The sequence below is a fragment of the Diceros bicornis genome, chromosome 11 (genome assembly GCF_020826845.1).
Source record: "Diceros bicornis minor isolate mBicDic1 chromosome 11, mDicBic1.mat.cur, whole genome shotgun sequence".
Taxonomy (NCBI): Eukaryota; Metazoa; Chordata; class Mammalia; order Perissodactyla; family Rhinocerotidae; genus Diceros; species Diceros bicornis.
The window spans coordinates 8,564,042-8,583,938 of record NC_080750.1 but is presented as its reverse complement, the minus strand read 5'-3'; the positions used below and the strand labels follow the sequence as shown (position 1 = coordinate 8,583,938).

Genomic DNA, 19,897 nt, shown 5'->3' with positions numbered 1-19,897 from the left:
AGGCCAACTGGCTGCAGCAGAAGGAGCCAGAGCACAAACTGGGGTACAAGGCTAAAGGAGCGGAGATGGAGGGCAGATCCCTTGGGGCGTTGTAAGTCAGTTTTAGAATTTTGGTTTTTGGTCCAATTGAGATGGGAAGACTTCAGAAGGTTTTGAGCAAAGGCATGATTTGTTCTGACTGAGGTTTTAAGAGGATAATTCTGGCTGCTATGCTGAGACCAGAATGAAGGCGGGCAAAGGGCAGAAGGAGGAGACCAGGAAGGAGGCAAGAGATAATAATCCAAATGGAATTTCTGTGTAACTTTAGAAGGATTACTGTTTTAAGGAGGTCCAAACTTTAGAACTGTCAATATTTGTTTAAATAAGACAAATATTTTAATTAGTCCAAGAATATAGATTAAGCAGTATTTGCTTAAGTACTCATTTATTGTGTAATATAATACATCAATATTAAAACTCAGTTATGTTTCCTTTATTGTATCACACAATTATCATTAACCCATTTACAATTATCAGTAGTTTAAATAACTGAGATAAATACTGTCATTATGTAGGCCTCATTACTTGAATATTTAAAGAACAATTTTCTTTCCCAGAGTTGTAAAATTTTATATTACCTTTATTTATTGTTTTAATTTTACTTTTCTATTTCATTTTTAGATTCAGAGAAGATTAAATTATTGCATTATAACTTGGAACCATATTGCTAAATATTTAAGATATATATTAAAAATCTTATAGCCTAGACCAAATTGTTTTTTTTTTAAATTTTATAGCCCAATTATTAATATTTAGACACCTTATTTCTTTCCTTTTTATAGTTTTTGGTATCATCTTTTCTCGTATCACTACATTTTACACAAAGTTATCTTTCCTTTTATGGTTGGGAGTCAAAATATGTACAAATGTCATTTTTGTTATAAAAAGCGTTAAAAATCGTGAACATTTTGAGAACTTTGGTAAAAGCTATACTGGCAGAATAGCATTCCCCAGATCAGGAAATAAGGGAGTTAGGATTACGTGTGACCGTTGACAAGGTAATTTACTAATTAATAGCAGCCTCTGGGAACAAGCAACAACTCCTTTACATCTTAAAATCCCTGTATCTCCAAGTTATCGTTTATCTCCCAGCTGTGAAATTTTGAGTCCGTGATGCAACGGTAACGATGAACAAATTAGCAATAGAATTGCAAAAAGTTTTTAGGGTCCCTGCTGTAAAACAAAAGGCAGTAATTTGGAATCGACAGTTCAAAAGGTTTCTGTTTTTGGTCTGCCTCTAATCTGCAATTGCATAGTTTATTAAAGACGTAGGACTGGAAGGCAGGCCCGGGGGTTGTTTTAGCAATCAGCAATTTATCTATTTTAAATGTAATGCAAAATTTTTTCTCGTATTTACTGTAAACAGTGCCAGATATGTGAATGAGTAGGACGTATTCTCCAACTGTTGAGTGGGTTTTCAGAGAGCCATTTACGGAGTATACTCATGTGCCACTAACTGGCCAGAGCGTTGAGCATGCAAGCAGAGCACACGCGACCTCTCCTTTTTCTTCTCTCTTTGCAAAGTGAAACAGGCTAGACATGTTCGTGTGATGCGAGTGACGTCAGCCCCACCAGGTCCCGTGACCGATACCCAACCTTCCCACTGCCCCGCCCCCGCCGCCGGAGCAGGAAATCTCGCGAGAAGACGCCTTACTATCAGAACTCACCGAGGTTACGGCAGAGTTACTCGGAGGGGAAGGTGTGGCTGGGTGGCGGAGGTGTTGCTTTGATGCTGCTAACGTTCATGGCCCCAGCAAAGGCCTTTGGGGATTGCCAGAGTCTGGGCGAGCCAACCCAGCACACGGCGGGGGCGGGGGAGAGCGGGTGGCAGTCATATCAGAAGTGAAACGTGGCGCACGGCGGGCGTCGCCCCTCCTGAAGGGGCTGCGAGGGAGGGAGGGGTCGGCGCCGGGGCCGGGGCGGGGGCGGCGCGGCCTCTGCCGCGTGGGGAGGCTGGGACCCTTCTGGAGGCGGGCAGGTGCCCACATCCGGCCCCGCCGTGTCGACGGCGGAGCGGCGCCGAGGGGCAGGGGTTGCGCCCCTCGCCCCCCCGGCCGGGCATGGCGGCTCGGGCCGCCCTCGTGCCCGGCGCCCACCGCAGGGCCGGGGCCCCCGGCAGTCCACGAGTTAGCACGCATCTTCCCGCTAAGTCAGCCCCAGATTCAGGCAGGGACCTCACTGCGGGTTTAACTGGGTAATTTTGACGTCTCGCCTCATTCACCTAAAGCGTCTCCAGGCTTCTCCCCCGCACATCCTCCTCCACCCACCTGGTCTCTCCCTAGACGGCTGTGCGCCTGTGTGAGACCCAGGGAGGAGGGAGATCCACGAGGGGACACGGTTGCAGTCGCTAGAGGGAGGTGTGGGACCGGCGACGAGGAGGAGGCGGAGGCACGGGGACGCAGACGAGGCTTCGCCCGAGCCGAGCGCGCTTTCCTGGCCGCGCGGGCTCGCAGCGGCGCGGGCTCGTGGGGAGCGCGAGGCCGCCGAGGAGCCCGCGGGAGGGCGGCCGGCCCCGGGCGCGCACGCTCGGCCGAGCCCCGGCGCGCCCCGCGCCCGCGCCCGCTGACAGCTGCAGCTGGGCTCGCGCCGTCGGCTCCCGGCTCCGCGGCCTCCGCCCCCCGGGCGCCCTCCCCTCCGCCCTGCCCCTCCTGCCCCGGTGCGGAGCGTTTCGCGACTGCTCGCCCCGAGCCCCTCTTCTTGAGCGCTCGGCCCCCTGCATCTGGGGAGAGGGGCTGGAAAGGGGGCGGGTGGAGCGTGCAGAGGAGCAGAAGGAAGCGAGGCCCGGAGGAGGCGGCGGCTCGGCGGACTGCGGGGAGGAGACCCCACGCCACCCGTTCTGGTCATCTCCCCTCCGCCCCGCCCCTGCGCACACTCCCTCGCCGGCGAGCTACTTTCGGTCGAGGAAACTGCGGGCGGCCCTGGGTGACAGCGCCGCGGGGCCAGTCCCGGGGAAGCCGCGCGCCCGCTCGCGTCTCGTCCGCCGCGCGCCCGGCCAGGGGCACAGCCCGGACCGAGATGGCCTCGACTACAACGTGCACCAGGTTCACGGACGAGTATCAGCTCTTCGAGGAGCTCGGAAAGTAAGCGCCTTTGCCGGGCACCCGCACGGCCCCTTTCCAGCAGAGGGCGGGTCGCGTTACCCCCGACCCACCGGCCTCCCGCGTGGGGCGAGGGAGTTTGGGCGGCAGAGGAGAGGGAGGAGGGCCCCTGGTGTGTCAGCTCGGAGGAAGGTGCTGTCAGAGTAAGGGGAGGGGACAGACCCTCCACCACGGCTGTAGCCCGTTCCGATAATCCTCAGCCCACCTTCTCCCGCTCCCCCACCCTTTGCCCTAGAGACTTAGTGGATTTACGAGCCCTGCAGTTGTAGCTGTCACGCTGAGAAGTGTGCGAGCGTGTGTGTGGAGAGGAAACAAGAACCCATGTGAAATGCACATAGATCATGTTTTCTGTAAATAGAGATGCCTCCTGGTTAGCCGGCGTGTCGGCGGTAGGACCCACGTACGGATGAGAACTCGCTGCCACAGACGGTGCCATGTTTATTGATGCCGAAAGTTCAACTTGGCTTAGAGTCTGTTTCGCATCCAGTAGTTGTTCTGTCCAGGAAAAGGGCCACCCAAAGGAACCCGACCCCCTGCCCCATATCCACTATCATTCTTTACGTTAGATTACTCGCTCGTCATCATCCTTCGTAGGATTTACGGGCGCATCTTCGCATTCTCTGCGAGGATTTATTTCTGCAGACAGCGGAAAAGCCCTCTGGAGACCGGGAGAGAGCTCCCCAAAGGTAGCCTAGTGTTGTGAAAAACGACCTCCTACACCCGACTGGCAGAACTACTTGGAGATGTTAAGGAAGGGGACAGGAGACCTGCTGAGGACCTGTGCAAAGGGACCTAGGGACCGAGCCGTGAATGTTGGTTTATGTAGCTTCAAACCCAATTCCTCTATCGCTAGTTTCGACTATTACTTGTGAAAGGGGTGCGCTTATGTGTATGTTGTTGTTTTGTACAATTGAATTAAAGAAATGTAGTGAAAATTACATCCTTATATATTTATATGTTCTTTGCTGTTAAAACATGGAGAATATGTCGGAAGAGCAGCTTAATTCAAATCTCTCCCCTCCCCCAACCCAAAACAGGGCACAGAGAAATCACCCTACCAGGATGTGTTAAACCACACAAATGTTCCCAAGATTTATATTTTAATGAAAACAATCGCCATATTTACTTAACTTGGAGCCACATTAATTTTTTTCCTTACCAAAATAAATAGGCAGCAGATTTTTTGCTGCTCCTTCTCACCTCTGCTCTTTGCAGGGTTTTGTCTCAGAGCATTTGGTGCTGTGTGAGTGTGAATTGTAGAATGTTTTCAAATTTCGTGTGCAAACAAGAGCCGTCATAATTGGCAGTTCCTTTCATTTTGTTGATTAATAGTGTGTGCTCCCAATTAAATAAAATTTACTTTTACTCTTCAACATTAAAGAAGGTCTAGGTTTCCAGGAAGAATTCTTCATTTTTTGGCTATTACTGTAGTGCACTGATATTTGTTCACTAAAGTCAAAAAAATGCTCAGATTGTTGTAATTTTTAGTAGACTATCAGAGCTGATTATACTGATGACCTGCTAATTATTGGTTTTCAGGGGGGCATTCTCAGTGGTGAGAAGATGTATGAAAATCCCTACTGGACAAGAATATGCTGCCAAAATTATCAACACCAAAAAGCTTTCTGCTAGGGGTGGGTATTTCCAACCACATATATGTTAATTTTGTATTTGTCATGTTGAGTGTTGGTTTTGTTGTATGTAAATATATCATTTAGTTATAATCGAATTGTAGACTTAGTTATCATATTACATATTGAGATTATTTCCTTCCTGAATGCCTCTTGGTCTGTACAGTTTAAACAAAAATGAGCAAATATAATTGTTATTATTTAATAAATTGTTATTAAAATTCTTTCTGTCCCATGAGCTGTAGCATAACTAACTATATTTAAAGCAAATAAATGTCACTAAGTGCATTTTGCCTTTAGCTGTACTGTGAAATAACTTGCAGAAAAACCCTGGAATGGAAAAATGTAAGTCTCACCACTGTCATTATTCCCTTTTGCTTTTGAGAGGAAAAATAGGTCATAGCTCAGTTGAATCATATATTTCAATGTAGTTACACTTGAACTTAATTCATCAAGGTATATTTAACAGTAATGGCTTTGGGAGGAAAGTCTTATGATTGCTATATTCTAGGAAGTTCAGCTCGATTTTGCTGTTGTCTGTGTGCAGTTCAGACGTTTACTTGGTCTTCTGCAGTAAGGCTTCTCACAGACTCGTGTAATGTATTTTACACATGCTTTATAACCACGAAGATAATTCATACTCATAAAATAGCTGTTGACATAAGCAGAAAACTTGGAGGGCCCTCACTGCATTCTTTGTATTTTGTGGAACTCGTGCAAAAGTACTTATACTGAAATGTTAGGCATTTCAATTATCATGAGCACGTGGCTGAGGTATTTCCATGGGAATTTATGGTTTGATGAAATAAAAATGCAATTAAAATGAACAAAATGCCATAGTGTAAGCCCATTTCAGTGACCTGGTTTATTTTAACTAATGAGAGGAGAAATTGCATTAGGATTAGTTTTCCTCATTTAATTTGTCTTCTAAAATGTGGTGCTTCCTGGTATCCTGGGGTCATTGTGTTTGGTTTCTGCTGTGTTTTTTTCCCCATTTGTTGCAAATTCTACTTTTAACAAGTACGTTAGGTTTAGGTTTGCATTTCAGTTTATTTGTTTGAATGGGGTTTTGTTGTGATTTCCTTCATCTGATTTTACTGTGATTCTGAGAAAGATGTATATGCTAAAGTAACCAGCACCATTGATTCATGGCATGGGAACTAATGGGAAGCTAGATATACTGGATTATGTTCCTCTTCCCTCTACTACACAGGAAGGTTTTTAACGGCGAAAAGGAGTTGCTAAACTGTAAGTGACATTTTAGTGTTAAAAAAAAAAAAAAAAGAAAAATGAAAGTGTGTAGCCAAATTCTTTGAGTGCTTGTAGGACTTCTTCCTGTGTGCTAGGTACTTTTGGCAAGAGTGGGGTATCACTTCTTCCGAGGCGTTACAGAACCTATCCTGAATCTTTTGGTGGCTGCAAATTTTCTCTCAAGACAAATCAGTCTTGTGCTTCACTTTTACTAATTTCCTTGGTCTTAGTCAGCCCTTTTCATCCACCTTAATTCATACTCCCTGCATCGGACTGGCAAATACACTTGTCTCTACTCACATAGTTTTTATTTGACTTTCTTCTGCCTCCGATCTATGGAAGATATGTCTTCTCTAGCCTGAAGGAATTCCCTCTCCCTGCTGCCTGGCCTGTGTTCCTCATCTGCTCATACTCTGCTTTAAAGAACAATCTACACCCACAGGCCCCTGGCCCCTTCTGGATTTCATGATTCTAATGATTCCAGTTACACCGAAGAAAAGTAGTTAGGGTGACGAACTAGAAGCCCTGCTCTTGTTCTCCCTCTGTAGTTTTCTTTCCTTGTGACTTTGGGCAAGTTTCTTAATGTGCTTTTATGTTAAGAATGAAGTGATGAAGAAGTAGGTGTTGGAACTAGGTGCCCTGGGTTTAAATTCTGATTCCCTACCCTTTAGCTGTGTGATGGTGGGCAGTGTACATATTTCCATGAGCCTGTCTTCTTATCTGTAAAATCCACGTTAATACTATAATCCTTCCTTTTATAGGGTGTTATGAGGAGTGGATGAATTAATATAGTATATAGCAGTGTCTGCTACATAATACACATTCAGTGATATTAGCTGCTATTATTACCTCTTTGGCTGTTGTAAGGATCAGATAAGATTACTTTATATGAAAGAACTTTGAAATTATAAATCCAGTGGGAGCCTTGATTTACCTGTGAGAACCCAATTTGAATCTTGGCTCTATTACTTATTGTGTAAATTTGGTTCAGTCACTTACCTTTTCTTGGTCTCAGTTGGTTCTTCAATAAAATGGGAAAAAAAATTACTCATAGAGTATTTTAGGTTGTTTGGAGGATTCAGTGAAATTTTATGAGAATCACTTTTTAAATTGCAAAGTGCTATGGCAGTTTTACCTATTATTACTGCTCACCTGTAAAGTATTACAGTACTTTTTCTTCAAAATGCTCAATTTATTTTATATCGTCACATCAATTAGAGCCGGTTATAGAATATTTGTACCCTTGAATGTATGTATTTGTTTGTTTAGCCTATACCCATAGTATATTATAAAGTCTTAAAGGAAAAAGACTATGCTTTCATTTTTAATATAACATTCCACAGCATTAAGGACCATGGGGGGGGCTCGGTGCAGAGTGACTGGGATTAAGTGTGGCTATTCAGTGGTTTGTAAAGGAGTTAGATATCTAGTTTATTCCTAGGAACCAACAAATACTTGATGTAAAAAAATCTGTAGTGTATTAAGAGCGCACACTTTAAGATATGAATTCTCCTTTAAAAACACTTCCTTCTCAGAATATAATGACCCTAAAAAAATACTTTTGCGAACCATTTAAAAAATAATATATTTAAAGGAAAATGTGGAATGAAATGCAAAGTAGCATGCTTATTTTTTTCTAAGGTACTGATTTTTTTTTTTTTTGGCTGCATATGGCAGTTTTTGTGGACATGTAATTTTTTGTACAAATTTTTGTTTGTAGTATTTGAAATGCCATGCCTTTGTAAATCCAAGCTTTAAGCCCATTTGTTTTAAAAAACAGGCAGGTCTTCCAACTCAAATAGTGGTCTTTAAAGGTAACATTACAACCGAAAAAGAAAGGCCATTGTCAATAAATCTCAGACCATGAGGGAACTGCCAAAAATTTGGCTCCATTTCTGCACAAATTTGCACATCCAGCTACATTGTCACCCAGGCATTTTTCTGTGCCCGGATTTTAGTGGATTTCCAGCAGACAGCTTCAGTTGCATTTCCTCTCAGCTGTTAGTCACACACACCATATTTGGGAGACTCGGAATCTGTTGAAGAATTTCTTTCCTTTTGCGTTAACACGTGCATGCACAGAGCATTCATTGTATGACACTGATCAGATAAGTACACTCGTCACATATAATTTGGCTTGTTTTGAAAATAAGAAATAGTATAGAAACATCTCAAATGTCCGATATTTTATATGTAATTTCTGTCTTCTAAAAAGTTTTTTGTTAGGTAGGAGTGGAAGGTGTGCTTAGTAAATGGTGATAGTGTTAATAGAATTTTATCTCATATTTTTACCACGAGAATTTGAAATGACATCATTTTGATCCCAAACACAGGTTAGTACTTAACAAATGCTAATTTGCTCTGCTGTTTGTTTGTTTTGATGTGTTTATAACTGTAAATTACTGTCATATTATGTAAAGTCCGCAAAGGGCTGTGACTGCAGTTCAAGATCCGGTAGACTGATGGCTCTGATAGCAGGTCTTTTTAGAAATCATACATGTGATTTGTTTCACATTTTAAAGCCTCCTTGTGGTAAAAGATTTTTATGGTAGTAATGACTTCTTGATGTTCATCTTTCAGTGTATTTTTTGATCATTAGAAACCACTTATTATTGCATGGAGTGTGATATGCCACAAGTCATTATTTTTATAAAATAAATTACAGTAGAAATTTGAAATAATATATGCTATTACAAGTATATTTTATCTCTGCTCCATTGCAAAAGTTAAAAAAAAGTTAGAAAGAGGTTTCATTTTATATTTCTGTAAAACTTCAGATACAATGCAATTAAATCATCTTGGTATTCTTTGGTTTTACTAGGTTTGTTAATTGTTAATTTGATGATATTAAACATGAATCAGGACTTTATAAAATACTTGGCCATGTACACAAAATTAGGTCTCAGCTACGAAATCTGAATGTTGCATATATGCCCCTAAGTAGTCTTTTTTATGTTTTAATAGGGATGTCAATCACTAACTCTTGCTACTTGTTTTCTTTTTTTGGCATCCAAGCAGTCAAGAGATTACAGTAATTTCTCAGCCTCCTGGTTACTTGTCTTGAGTTGGAAGTTGAACTGAGATGATGTAGATGAATCAAATTGTTCTGATTATACATTACTGATTTGGCAATTTTTGGAACTAATTGGGCAAAGTGATAATAATTTTTGAAAGTTTCTTGGCTAAAACAATGTTTTAAGAAAAAATTCGAAAATCATTTTTATTTTTGTACATGGAATCTCCACAACTCGCCAACTGTTGGGCCCCAGAGTGGGCATGTATGATCCTTATCATTTTGTGTCTTTTAGTCATGTTTAGTTGTATTTACATTCTTACCTAGGCCTTGATAGTAGACATTTATTTTCCTCTTTTGGTGAATGAGAATTTTATTGATATTCAAAACTAGTTAGGAGATAAACATAAAAATAAAAATGTATATCTGCTTGTCCAGGAAATAATGTAAATCCTTTCTGTATTCCTGCATCATTAAATAAGGCAAACTTAATAAAGAATGTGGTTGTCAAGTACCCCGCTGTGATATTAATAACCAGTGTCAAGCTCTACTTGACTGATCACGTGATAGGATTGAACACCCCAAGAACCTTGACTCTTTATACAGTTGGGTGAATACTTTTCATTTTCATTGAGATATTGAATCAACTCTGTAAAAATTAAAATTTAGTAGTAAGTTATCTTTTATGGGTTGTGTTAATGTAATAATCATGAACTACTATAAAGCACATACTAGGATTTTCTTGGGCATTTAACTTCTTTTGTTAACTAGAATTTTTGAAAGTCTTTTCCTTGGGCTGGTACTGAGGCCAACTCCTAGTGTCTCTAGGGCTGGGTTGTTTTTCTTTTTTGAGCATCTGCCCCTCCTCATTTATTAGGGTACAGTGTGTACAGTATTTTTTATAAATTATTGGCAATTAACTAATGATTGTTTACATAGGAGGCTGTGTTAAAGCTTTTAAGTTATAATAGCATCATTTAGTAACCTGCAGTACGTTAAATGGAGTCTTAATATTTTTACTCTAAAACATAATAGCTGTATAATAGTAATTTATATTTCATACGACTTTATAGATTACTAAGCACATTTGCATATGTGACCTCATTTTATATGTTTGTATTTAATACATATTGAATGACTACAATGGGTGGAATGTTAGGAAAAAAGGCTATTTATACAAGTAGACATTGTAGAAGACATAAATGGTGTTATAAGTCTAGCATGAATAAAGTACTATGGGTTTTCAAAGGAGGGAAAGATTATTTCTGCCTAGGGAGATGAAATAAAGCTTTTATATTATACAGATAAATAAATTTTTAAAACCATAATGCAGATGAGACTCCAGTACTAAAGTCTAAATAATTTGGAGAGATTGTTCAAAATAGTTTAAATATCTGATTATAGTGAAAATGTAATTTTATTCATGTGGTAAATTCGTTACAACTATCAGTATGAAGTTATTTTTAGAATAAAATAATTTTAAATGACATAGGAAGTTTTTTAGGTGACAAAATTCCTATGAATTCAGTTAAGGTAGATATAACAATGCTTCCTAAGGTGAATTTGTAGACTTGTCTGTTACTATAGGACTGGGAAACTGGTAAGTTTGGAGGGGGGAGAGAACAGCTTTGTTTGTTTTTTGTTTGGTTTTGATTTTAAATATCTTAACTATCATTATAATTATACAGTCACAGAACAACATCATCATTGATTTTTTAGTTAGGTGAACCCTCTTTCTGGTTCTACAATCTCCTTTTAACTTCTTAGAACGTTGTTTATTACTACCAAAATCAATAATAATAATAAAATAATAGAAATGTCAATAGCTAGTATGTAAAGAGGACCTTCTAAGTGACAGGTGTGTATTTACAAGACACTTGGCTGTATGTGACCCATGCTGCAGCCTCCCAGGTAGACAATATTATCTCCATTTTAATTTTTTTATTTTATTTTTTTTTGGTGAGGAAGATCAGCCCTGAGCTAACATCCGTGCCAATCCTCCTCTTTTTGCTGAGGAAGACTGGCCCTGTGCTAATATCCGTGCCCCTCTTCCTCCACTTTATGTGGGATGCCGCCGCAGCATGGCCTGACAAGCGGTGTGTCGGTCCATGCCCGGGGCCAGCTTTATCTCCATTTTTAGACAGAGATTACTGGAGCTCTGAGTTACTATGAGCCTCAAGGTTAGTAAGTGGCAGAGTCAGAATGTCAACTCAGTTTTCTCCAGCTCTAAAGCCCAGCTCTTTCCGCTATCACATCCCATTGATTGCTCTTATAGAGAACTTATCTTGACCTTTCTGTTCTTATCTGTATGTGCTTGACTGATCTCCCCACTAAACTTCAGGGTCCTTCATAAAAAGGACTATGCCTCAAACATCTTTATATTCCCAATGTAATGTATAGAATTGAATATTTTGTTGGGAAAATAGAGTTCCAACTTGTGAGAGAAGATAGTGTTTTAATTGCTGCAGTAATATAGGATCAAATTGAAGTGTCAGATAGCCCCTCCATGCTGTTTTCTGGAAGGAAAACAATGTAATGAAAAATCTTATTAAAATGATAGTAAAATGATTACAGAAGAATGAAATGTTTGGTAAACTTAAATCATTAACTGATTAAAAATATCTCGATATACATACAATAATTTCCTAGGATTGCTGCTTCTAACTGATTCACTTGTTTCTGAGAAGAAAAACTCAGCCCTTAACTAAAGTCCAGAGTAATCTGTTCAGAAAGGCATTCTCTTCTGGCTTGTTTTGTTTAACCAGTGGAGAATGGAAGACAAATGTTTGTTGTTTCTTCTTGAACACACTGTTGTATGTGTCTAATTCATACAAAAATGTGGCGACTGAAAGAAAATATATAAAACTATCAAGTTTTATATTTGTTGGAAAAATAACTCTTAGGTGCAGCAAATAGTATAAGAGTATATAGATAATATTGTCCTGTAATATTTATGTGCAGTGAATTGTTTTACCTAAAGTTCTCTACTTTTTCTTAGATTACATGGGGATTAAAAAAAATTTATTACCACAACATTTGATACATGCAATGTGATATCATATATAATTATAAAAGAGTAATTGAGCACCCAATAAACCACCACTCAACTTAATAGCTAGAACATTCCCTCAACTTTTTTTTGTTTTGGTGAGGAAGATTAGCCCTGAGCTAATGTCTGTTGCCAATCCTCCTCTTTTTGCTGAGGAGGATTAGCCCTGGGCTAACATCCGTGCCCATTTTCCTCTACTTTATACATGGGACGCCTGCCACAGCATGGGTTGATAAGCGGTGTGTAGGGCCATGCCTGGGATCCGAACCTGTGAACCCCAGGCCACCGAAACGGAGCACATGAACTTCACCACTATGCCGAGCCCAAGAACATTCAACTTTTGAAGCTACCCGTGTGCTCCTTGCTGATCCACGTCCCTTGCCCCTCTCCTAGAGTTATTCACTATCCCTGTGTTTTTCGGAGAGAAACCTCTTTTTATTTTTCCATACCTTGGGACTTTTTTTTTGTATGTGAGAAAGATCAGCCCTGACCTAACATCCATGCCAGTCCTCCTCTTTTTGCTGAGGAAGACTGGCCCTGAGCTAACATCCATGCCAATCTTCCTCCACTTTATGTGGGATGCCGCCACAGCATGGCCTGACAAGCGGTGCGTCGGTGCGTGCCAGGGATCCAAACCCCGGGGCCGCCAGCAGCGGAGTGCGCACACTTAACTGCTACGCCACCGGGCAGGCCCCATACCCTGGGACTTTTTAATTAACTGGCTAATGTCAGTTGACCAATCAGTTGCCAATGGAAAATCTACACAATCATGATCCAGGTAAGTTGTATTTTATTTTATCTGTGTTGTATATGTATAAATTCATGGAATAAACTGCATTAATTTTCATTTATTAGTATATAATTTTACGCTCTCCTTTAAGGCTACGGAAGACTTAAGTTATTTAGAACTTTTTTAATAATGGGAAATTATTTTCCTCCTGTGTCTTTTTGAAGAAATTTCGTTAATAATGTATACACATTGAAATGTCAAGAGTAAGTTATATAAAACTACCTTGTTAAATATAGTAAGTGAAAATTAATCAAATTTTTATTGTATCTTATGCAGAAGTTATAGAGAGTTGAAATATGCCACATTATGCCATTAGTGTTTAAATTAAAATTTGATGTTTTGATGAAGAAATACTTTTGCCGTTTTTGGAGGCTATTTTCTGGATAACTTGAATTTCTGCTGAAGGTTATTCACTAATACCCAGGCCCAAACTACACGTCCCCAGCAGACTCGCCAATTTTCCCCTTCTGTAAATGGTGCCATAATTTTCCTGGGTTTTCAGGCACTCATGGTTCCTTTTTTTCCCTTAACCCATCTCAACACCTTGTTCATCTCTTCCTCTTTTTCACCATTCTAGTTTGACCTCTCTTTTCTTCTTGCTTCAGCTCTTTTAAACAGCTTGCTAAACAGGTTTTCCAGCTGACAGTTGCTGCATTTTTTGTGCATTTATTCAGTTCATCATTAGACCTCTTAGTACCTACTGTGCTGGGCATCTTGATAAAGTCTTAGGGATACAGAGGAGAAAGACAGAGATTCTGCCCTAAAGTATTTTATGGTCTATTAATGTGGATGAGAGCCTGGTAAATACAGTATAGTTTTTGAGGGCTGTAAGAGAGGTATGCACGGGGTCTTCACGTAGATACGGGCTGGAGGAGGTTGGTATCACAGATTTCCTGAAGAGATTTATGTGTGAGATTGTTTTGAATAAATTAAGTGAGCTGGTAGAGAAGGGAGAAATGGTTGTCCAGGCAAAGTAAGCAGTATGTTCAAAGGAAGGAAGGAAGTTCTGGCTCCACCTTCCAGATGGAATGAGTACACCTAGTACTGTTGAAGTCCTCTCTTCTATAAGAGCCAGTGCTGCCTCCTCCATGAAGCTGTCCCTGAGTTCTTCCCCATGCTGTCTTCCCTTCTCTAGCCAGATGCGATTTTTTTCCCTCTTTTGAATAGCTTTTTCATGTTTCCTAAGGAGCTTATCACATTTCTCCCCTTGTATTGCAGTTATATATGTTGTACCTTTCAAGCATCTCGTGGACATTTTTTAACTTATCTTTGACTCTGTGCCTGGCACAGTAATTACAGCATTGCAGATAACTTGTAAATGTTTGTTGAGTGAGTGGACAAATGAATGAGTGAGCAAATAAGCTTATGTCTCTCAGAATAGCCATATGCTTAATGAAGAGACCTATGACAGATAAAGTAAATGAAAATGGAGCAAGGCTTCATGTCAGATGGCGTACACTAGCTCCATAAATTAATTTTTAATTCATAAATTATTTCATTAATTCTCTGATGACAAATTATGTTTTGTTGAAAAGTTTTGTATAATTCAGTAAATTTTTAAGTGCAAATTCTTATTGCTGGTTTTTACCATGTAAAGTGAAGTGGGTTGGTAATAAGGGGGACCATGTTCATGGTCCGTGTGTCCATCAGTGCCACTGCAGCAATGCCCGACTCATGTCATCTTCAAAGTATTTTAAAATGTTCGGGTTTTTATATTTTTGATCCATTCTGTAGAGGTGCTTACTTTTTCACTTATCTTTTAACAAAGTTCATTTTTAAAAGCATTTTGGTGATACTTTATAGAGTTTTGGGTACACAAATCATGGATATTATTTGCTTATAGAGATTATTGGATTTTTTAGTAAAGGCAGTTAGAGGCCAGCTGTTAGAAGTGCTGTGTCTGTCAGTTCAGAAACTCGGTGGAAGGACTGGAAAGTGTGTTCGTTTCAATATCAGAAGGCCCTCAAAATAGCACATATTTGCGTTCCCTCCTCAAGGGAACTTTTCTTGCGTGATATGTTGCAGGAAATTGGGAATTTCACAATTCTATAACGTTATAGTATGCATATATATATGGTGCATGTATATATATTTTTAGAAAATATGCTATTCTTTTCATAAAAGCATTCCAATCATATTTTTTTTGTGTGTTTGTGAGAAAGATTAGACCTCAGCTAACATCTGTTGCCAATCCTCCTCTTTTTTGCTGAGGAAGATTGGCCCTGGGCTAACATCAGTGCCCATCTTCCTCCACTTTGTGTGGGACACCACCACAGCATGGCTTGATGAGCAATGCATAGGTCCACCCCCGGGATCCGAACCTGCAAACTCTGGGCCACTGAAGTGGAGTGCGTGAACTTAACTACTGTGCCACCGAGCCGGCCCCCTAATCATATTTTTAAATGGCAACTTAAAGGCTGTAATCATGGTGGCAAAAGTGATTTGTGAAATTAGTTCAGCTGAACATTTTGGCCATTTTGTAGAATCTTATCCATAATGAATCTTTTATTGTTTTAATACAGGAAATTATGTATACTTTTATGTTTAAAATGTATATATATTAATATTAAGCACAGAATTGTACACTTTGCACATACCTCTGAAATAAATTTTTAGTTATTATCAATTTGTATAAATATATTAAAAATTATATCATAAATTGGAGGCCAGCCTGATGGCATAGTGGTTAAGTTCTCATGCTCTGCTTCAGAGGCCTGGGTTTGTGGGTTCGGATCCTGGGTGCAGACCTACACACCACTCATCAAGCCATGCTGTGGCGGCATCCCACGTACAAAATAGAGGAAGATTGGCACAGATGTTAGCTCAGGGACAAAAATTATATCATAAAAATAGATCCTCTAATTACAGAATCTAGGGAAATACAGAAAAGTAGAAGGAAGAAGACATTCATAGTTCAATTCCTCAAAATAATCAATGTTAACATTTTGTCTTCTTTTTTTTTAATTTGTCCAAACACTGGACTAAAATAAATAATTTTGTGTCTTGCTTTTCTGCTTAATTTTATAAAATTTTCCTATATTACTACAAATCTTTTGAATTTTTAATAGCTGAATTATACTTCACTGAGTAAAACACCAGTTTATTTTAGTATTGCTAGTTTTTTTTAAAAAAAATTTTGCCGTTTGCTATCATAACTGACATAATAGTAAACATTGTTTCCTAAAACTTTTTCATATTTCTAGTTCTTTTCTTAGGAAATAGTCATAAAGGAGAATTAATGGGTTAGCTGATTGAATATTATCAAAATTCTTGATAAATTGTTGCTAGATTGCATCCAAGTTCAGTACATTTCCACCAGTGACATGTAAGTATGCTAGTGAAAGTGAGTTTTGGGGAGATGATTCTAAATTTCAATTTCAGTTTAACAAAAAAATGCTCTTTCACCTTGTTCCAGACCCTCTGCTAGGTGCTGGATAAACAAAGGTACAAAGGTGAGGTCTTTCATCTCAAGGTGAAATAGATGTGGAGTCCAATGAATTACCATAGAGACTGATAAGTGTCACAGTGGGAGCGCTTACTCGGTCTGAGTGTGAGGAGGTGAAACTGTTGGGTGGCTGAAGGGTAAGGGAAGACTTCCTAGAGGAGGGGGTGTCTGAACTAGGTTTTGAAAGTAACCGGTTTTAAATTTAAAGATGGTTAGAAAAGATACAAATTAATAGGATGTTATAAAAAATATTTGTGAGAAGCAGGGAAATCAGAAAGTGCCAATAAAGAGTGAACTTGAAAGTAGTAGATAAATTCTTCTTGACCCTGAGTGATTGACCTACACTGTATAAAAGCTCAGGAAAGCATGCAAAAACTGATGAAAAGAGGAAATTTTGTCTTCCAGTGAATGATTAAGTGCAGCACGATCTATTGGAAGGTATTAAATATGTGGGTTATGGGTTTTACAGCCCTGAGTCATTAGGGATGAACAGCTGATAAGAGAGGAATAGCAACTTCTTAGCAACCTCACATTTTGTTTTATTTAGCTTTGTGGCAATGCAGAAAAAAAATTGAGCTACTAAGTGGAAGATAAAGGACGGGAGGGTAATTAGAGATTGTTTTTTTGTGTGTGTGAGGAAGATCAGCCCTGAGCTAACGTCCATTGCCAGTCCTCCTCTTTTTTGCTGAGGAAGACTGGCCCTGGGCTAATATCCGTGCCCGTCTTCCTCTACTTTATATGGGATGCTGCCAAAGCATGGCTTGATGAGCGGTGGATAAGTCTGCACCCGGGATCCGAACCTGCAAAACCTGGGCCACTGAAGTGGAGCATGCCAACTTAACCACTGTGTCACTGGGCCGGCCCCTAGAGATTGTTTTTTTAAATCAACCAGTATTCTAAGAGTGCCTGAGGGAATCCCATTTGTGTTTACAAACAAGAAAATCTGCAGTTGTGTTATTGGGTTAATGACTATTGCAAAAAATGTTTGTAGGTTTCTGTTCAAAACCAAAAGTAAATAAGATGTCTACAAGTAGTATTGACATTATTCACTGCCTGAATTCCCAGTGCGTAGAATAGGGCCTGGCACCCTTCACAGATATTTGTTGAATAAATGAATAAATACATGTCTCCAAAACTACATCATCTTATGATTGACGAATACACGTTTAGGGACCCAGAACTTTTAGTAGTAAGACTTATATATCCTATATCCAACTATTGCCTTTAAAAATTTTTTTTAAAGAAAAGCTCAAAATTAAACAGATTAGTTCTGTGATATATAATTTAGCACAAGCTGGTGGTTGGAAAATAGTCATTTATTTCCATCACTTAAATAATGGAAAAATTTCTCATTTACTTAGAAGACAACTTCGTTTTAAATATTTAACCTCCCTAGCTAGGCTTAGCCATGCAATAAGTTTGCCTGTTTTTAAAAGAATCTTAGCAGCTATTAAAATTTTTAATTTGTAAGGTCTCTCCAGTTTTATTAATATTAAGGACTATATAACTTGTAGTTTAAAGGGGGAAAATATTGTTTTACTCAATGTGTATATGTAAGTTATAGTAGAATTTTTTAGAGTTGAGGTAGGAGCTTTGTAGAGCAGAAAGCCTTCTATTGACTTTAAAAACAGTGACTCAAGGTTGGTATAGTCGTTAGAAAACAGGCTGAGAAAAACCCTAATTCTAGACTGTAGACACAATTTTCAGGGTCACAGTCCACTCCTTTACTCTGGATGTAGGTCTCTTGATTTCAGGCCAGTTTTCATTCTAGTAGAATTGGACAAGAAAAAAAAAACTGTCGAAGAGAACTATTTGCCTTCTATAAATAGAATTGAGGCCTACTTTTCTCTAATATTTTTGTGCTTTGGAAATTATTTTTGGAAAAAACATTCTTTGGGTTGACTCGGCCCCCTGCTTCCTCTGCATCTTTATGATCAGGAAAAGGGAAAACAAAATACGTTAACGTTAAGTCTGTTTGAAAGAAAAAAAAAAATATATATATCATATCTTACATTGATAGAGAACCAATTACCGGCTCACCTATAGCACTGTATCCTCCTCTTAGTGCTGATAATCATAGTGTCTGTAACCTGCCCAGTGACATAACAAAGAGAAGGGCCCCCAGGGCTGGCTAAAGGATCAGTGAGATAGTTTAACTTTTAAAATAATTTTTTTTTTGAATGGAGTTAATATTTGTTGACCTTTTGCAAACTTTAAAAAATTTTTTTGGGTAGGAGATTTTAAGGTATATGTTTTGAAATAATCCAAACCAAATAAATCCAAATTTACAGACACCAGTATTAGAAATACACAGTGAACACACACAAGGTCAGTTTTAAAAAATAACACTTAGCTGAAAGGATAATTTCTCCTCCACCCTGCATGTAAATGTTTTATTCAGACCTTCTATAACAAGCTTTGGGGGAAAAAAGGAAGGGAGTGAGAAATGAGTCTTGTGAAAAATTCTTGTAGCTCACACTAATGCTTATTTAGCATCTTTCATTCAAGGACCTTAAGATGTTCCCTGGTTGAGGCCCACAGCCCTTTTGGGGTGTGGGTAAGGGACATTGAGGGATTCTTGTGCCTGGTGCTATAAGGCCTGCCATCCCTGAGTGGCATGTTGCAGCTGTTTTATAGTGCACATCACATTCCCTTCTGGGCTGGGGAATGGAGGAGGCAGGATTACCCAGCTGAAATAGCAAAGGGATTTAGGGAGCAAAGAATGAATTACCTGGGTTGGAATTTTGCTGGGTCTCTGAGTCAGTAACCTTATTCCTATAAAAATATTCTGCCTTTAAAACATTTTATATCCTGCTTTATCCTCAAGAAAACAAACTCTACCTCACTTCCCATCTGAATGATTATGTACTTTTGGGAGCTTAATTAACATTTAATAGTGAGGAATATGGTAGCCTCTATCTACTATTGAAGATGAAAGAAAGCAAGGTTAACATTGTCTCTAAAAGATATCAGAAGAGAAGCATTTGTGTTATTCCTGTCAAAAGCAAGCTGTAGGGGGCATGAAGATAATAGAATATGGCCAGTTCCCACAAAAAGCTTATAGCCTGCTTTGGAGAAGAGGAGATGCACATAAATAATTATTGAGGAGATAAAAATGAGTAGCAGAAGAATATAGTATGAGAATGCAGTGTACCTTGTAACGACATTTAGTAGTGGAAGCAAGAACAGCAACATTGAGGAAACAGATGTTAAGACGGACGGATGGAAGGAAGAAGGGCAAAGACACAGGGGTGCAGGATACCAATTAATGTTCAGGGAACAACCAAAAATGCCTGTTAGGGCAAAGGATAGAGAATCTATAGGAAATCAGGAAAAAAAGCTAGAAAACATGTAAAGGTCTTTGATTGCCAAGTTGAGAATATTGCCTTATATATAGTGGAGACACTAAAGAGGGCATCTAGGACATTACTTGGCAGCAGTGAATAAGCATGATAGGTTGGCATAGAGTGTGAGATACGGAGATTCTGAAACCTGAGATACTAGAGGATAAGGGGGAATGAGGACACAAGGAAGACTGAGGTTTCAAGGCTGAATCATAGGGAAAATGGTAATTTTCCTGT

At 39.5% G+C, this 19,897-nt stretch overlaps 1 protein-coding gene across 6 annotated transcripts in view; it reads left to right on the top strand.

Moving 5' to 3' along the window:
• Window positions 1–2,725: 2,725 nt before the first annotated feature.
• CAMK2D (calcium/calmodulin dependent protein kinase II delta) overlaps window positions 2,726–19,897 on the top strand; it is a 295,243-nt gene continuing 278,071 nt past the window's right edge. For all 6 annotated transcript variants that reach the window (XM_058549956.1, XM_058549950.1, XM_058549953.1 and 3 more), the window contains exons 1-2: window positions 2,726–3,119; window positions 4,677–4,771. In XM_058549956.1, coding sequence (XP_058405939.1) covers window positions 3,055–3,119; window positions 4,677–4,771 — 160 coding nt within the window. In that variant the 5' untranslated portion in view covers window positions 2,726–3,054. The remainder of the gene's footprint in view (window positions 3,120–4,676; window positions 4,772–19,897) is intronic.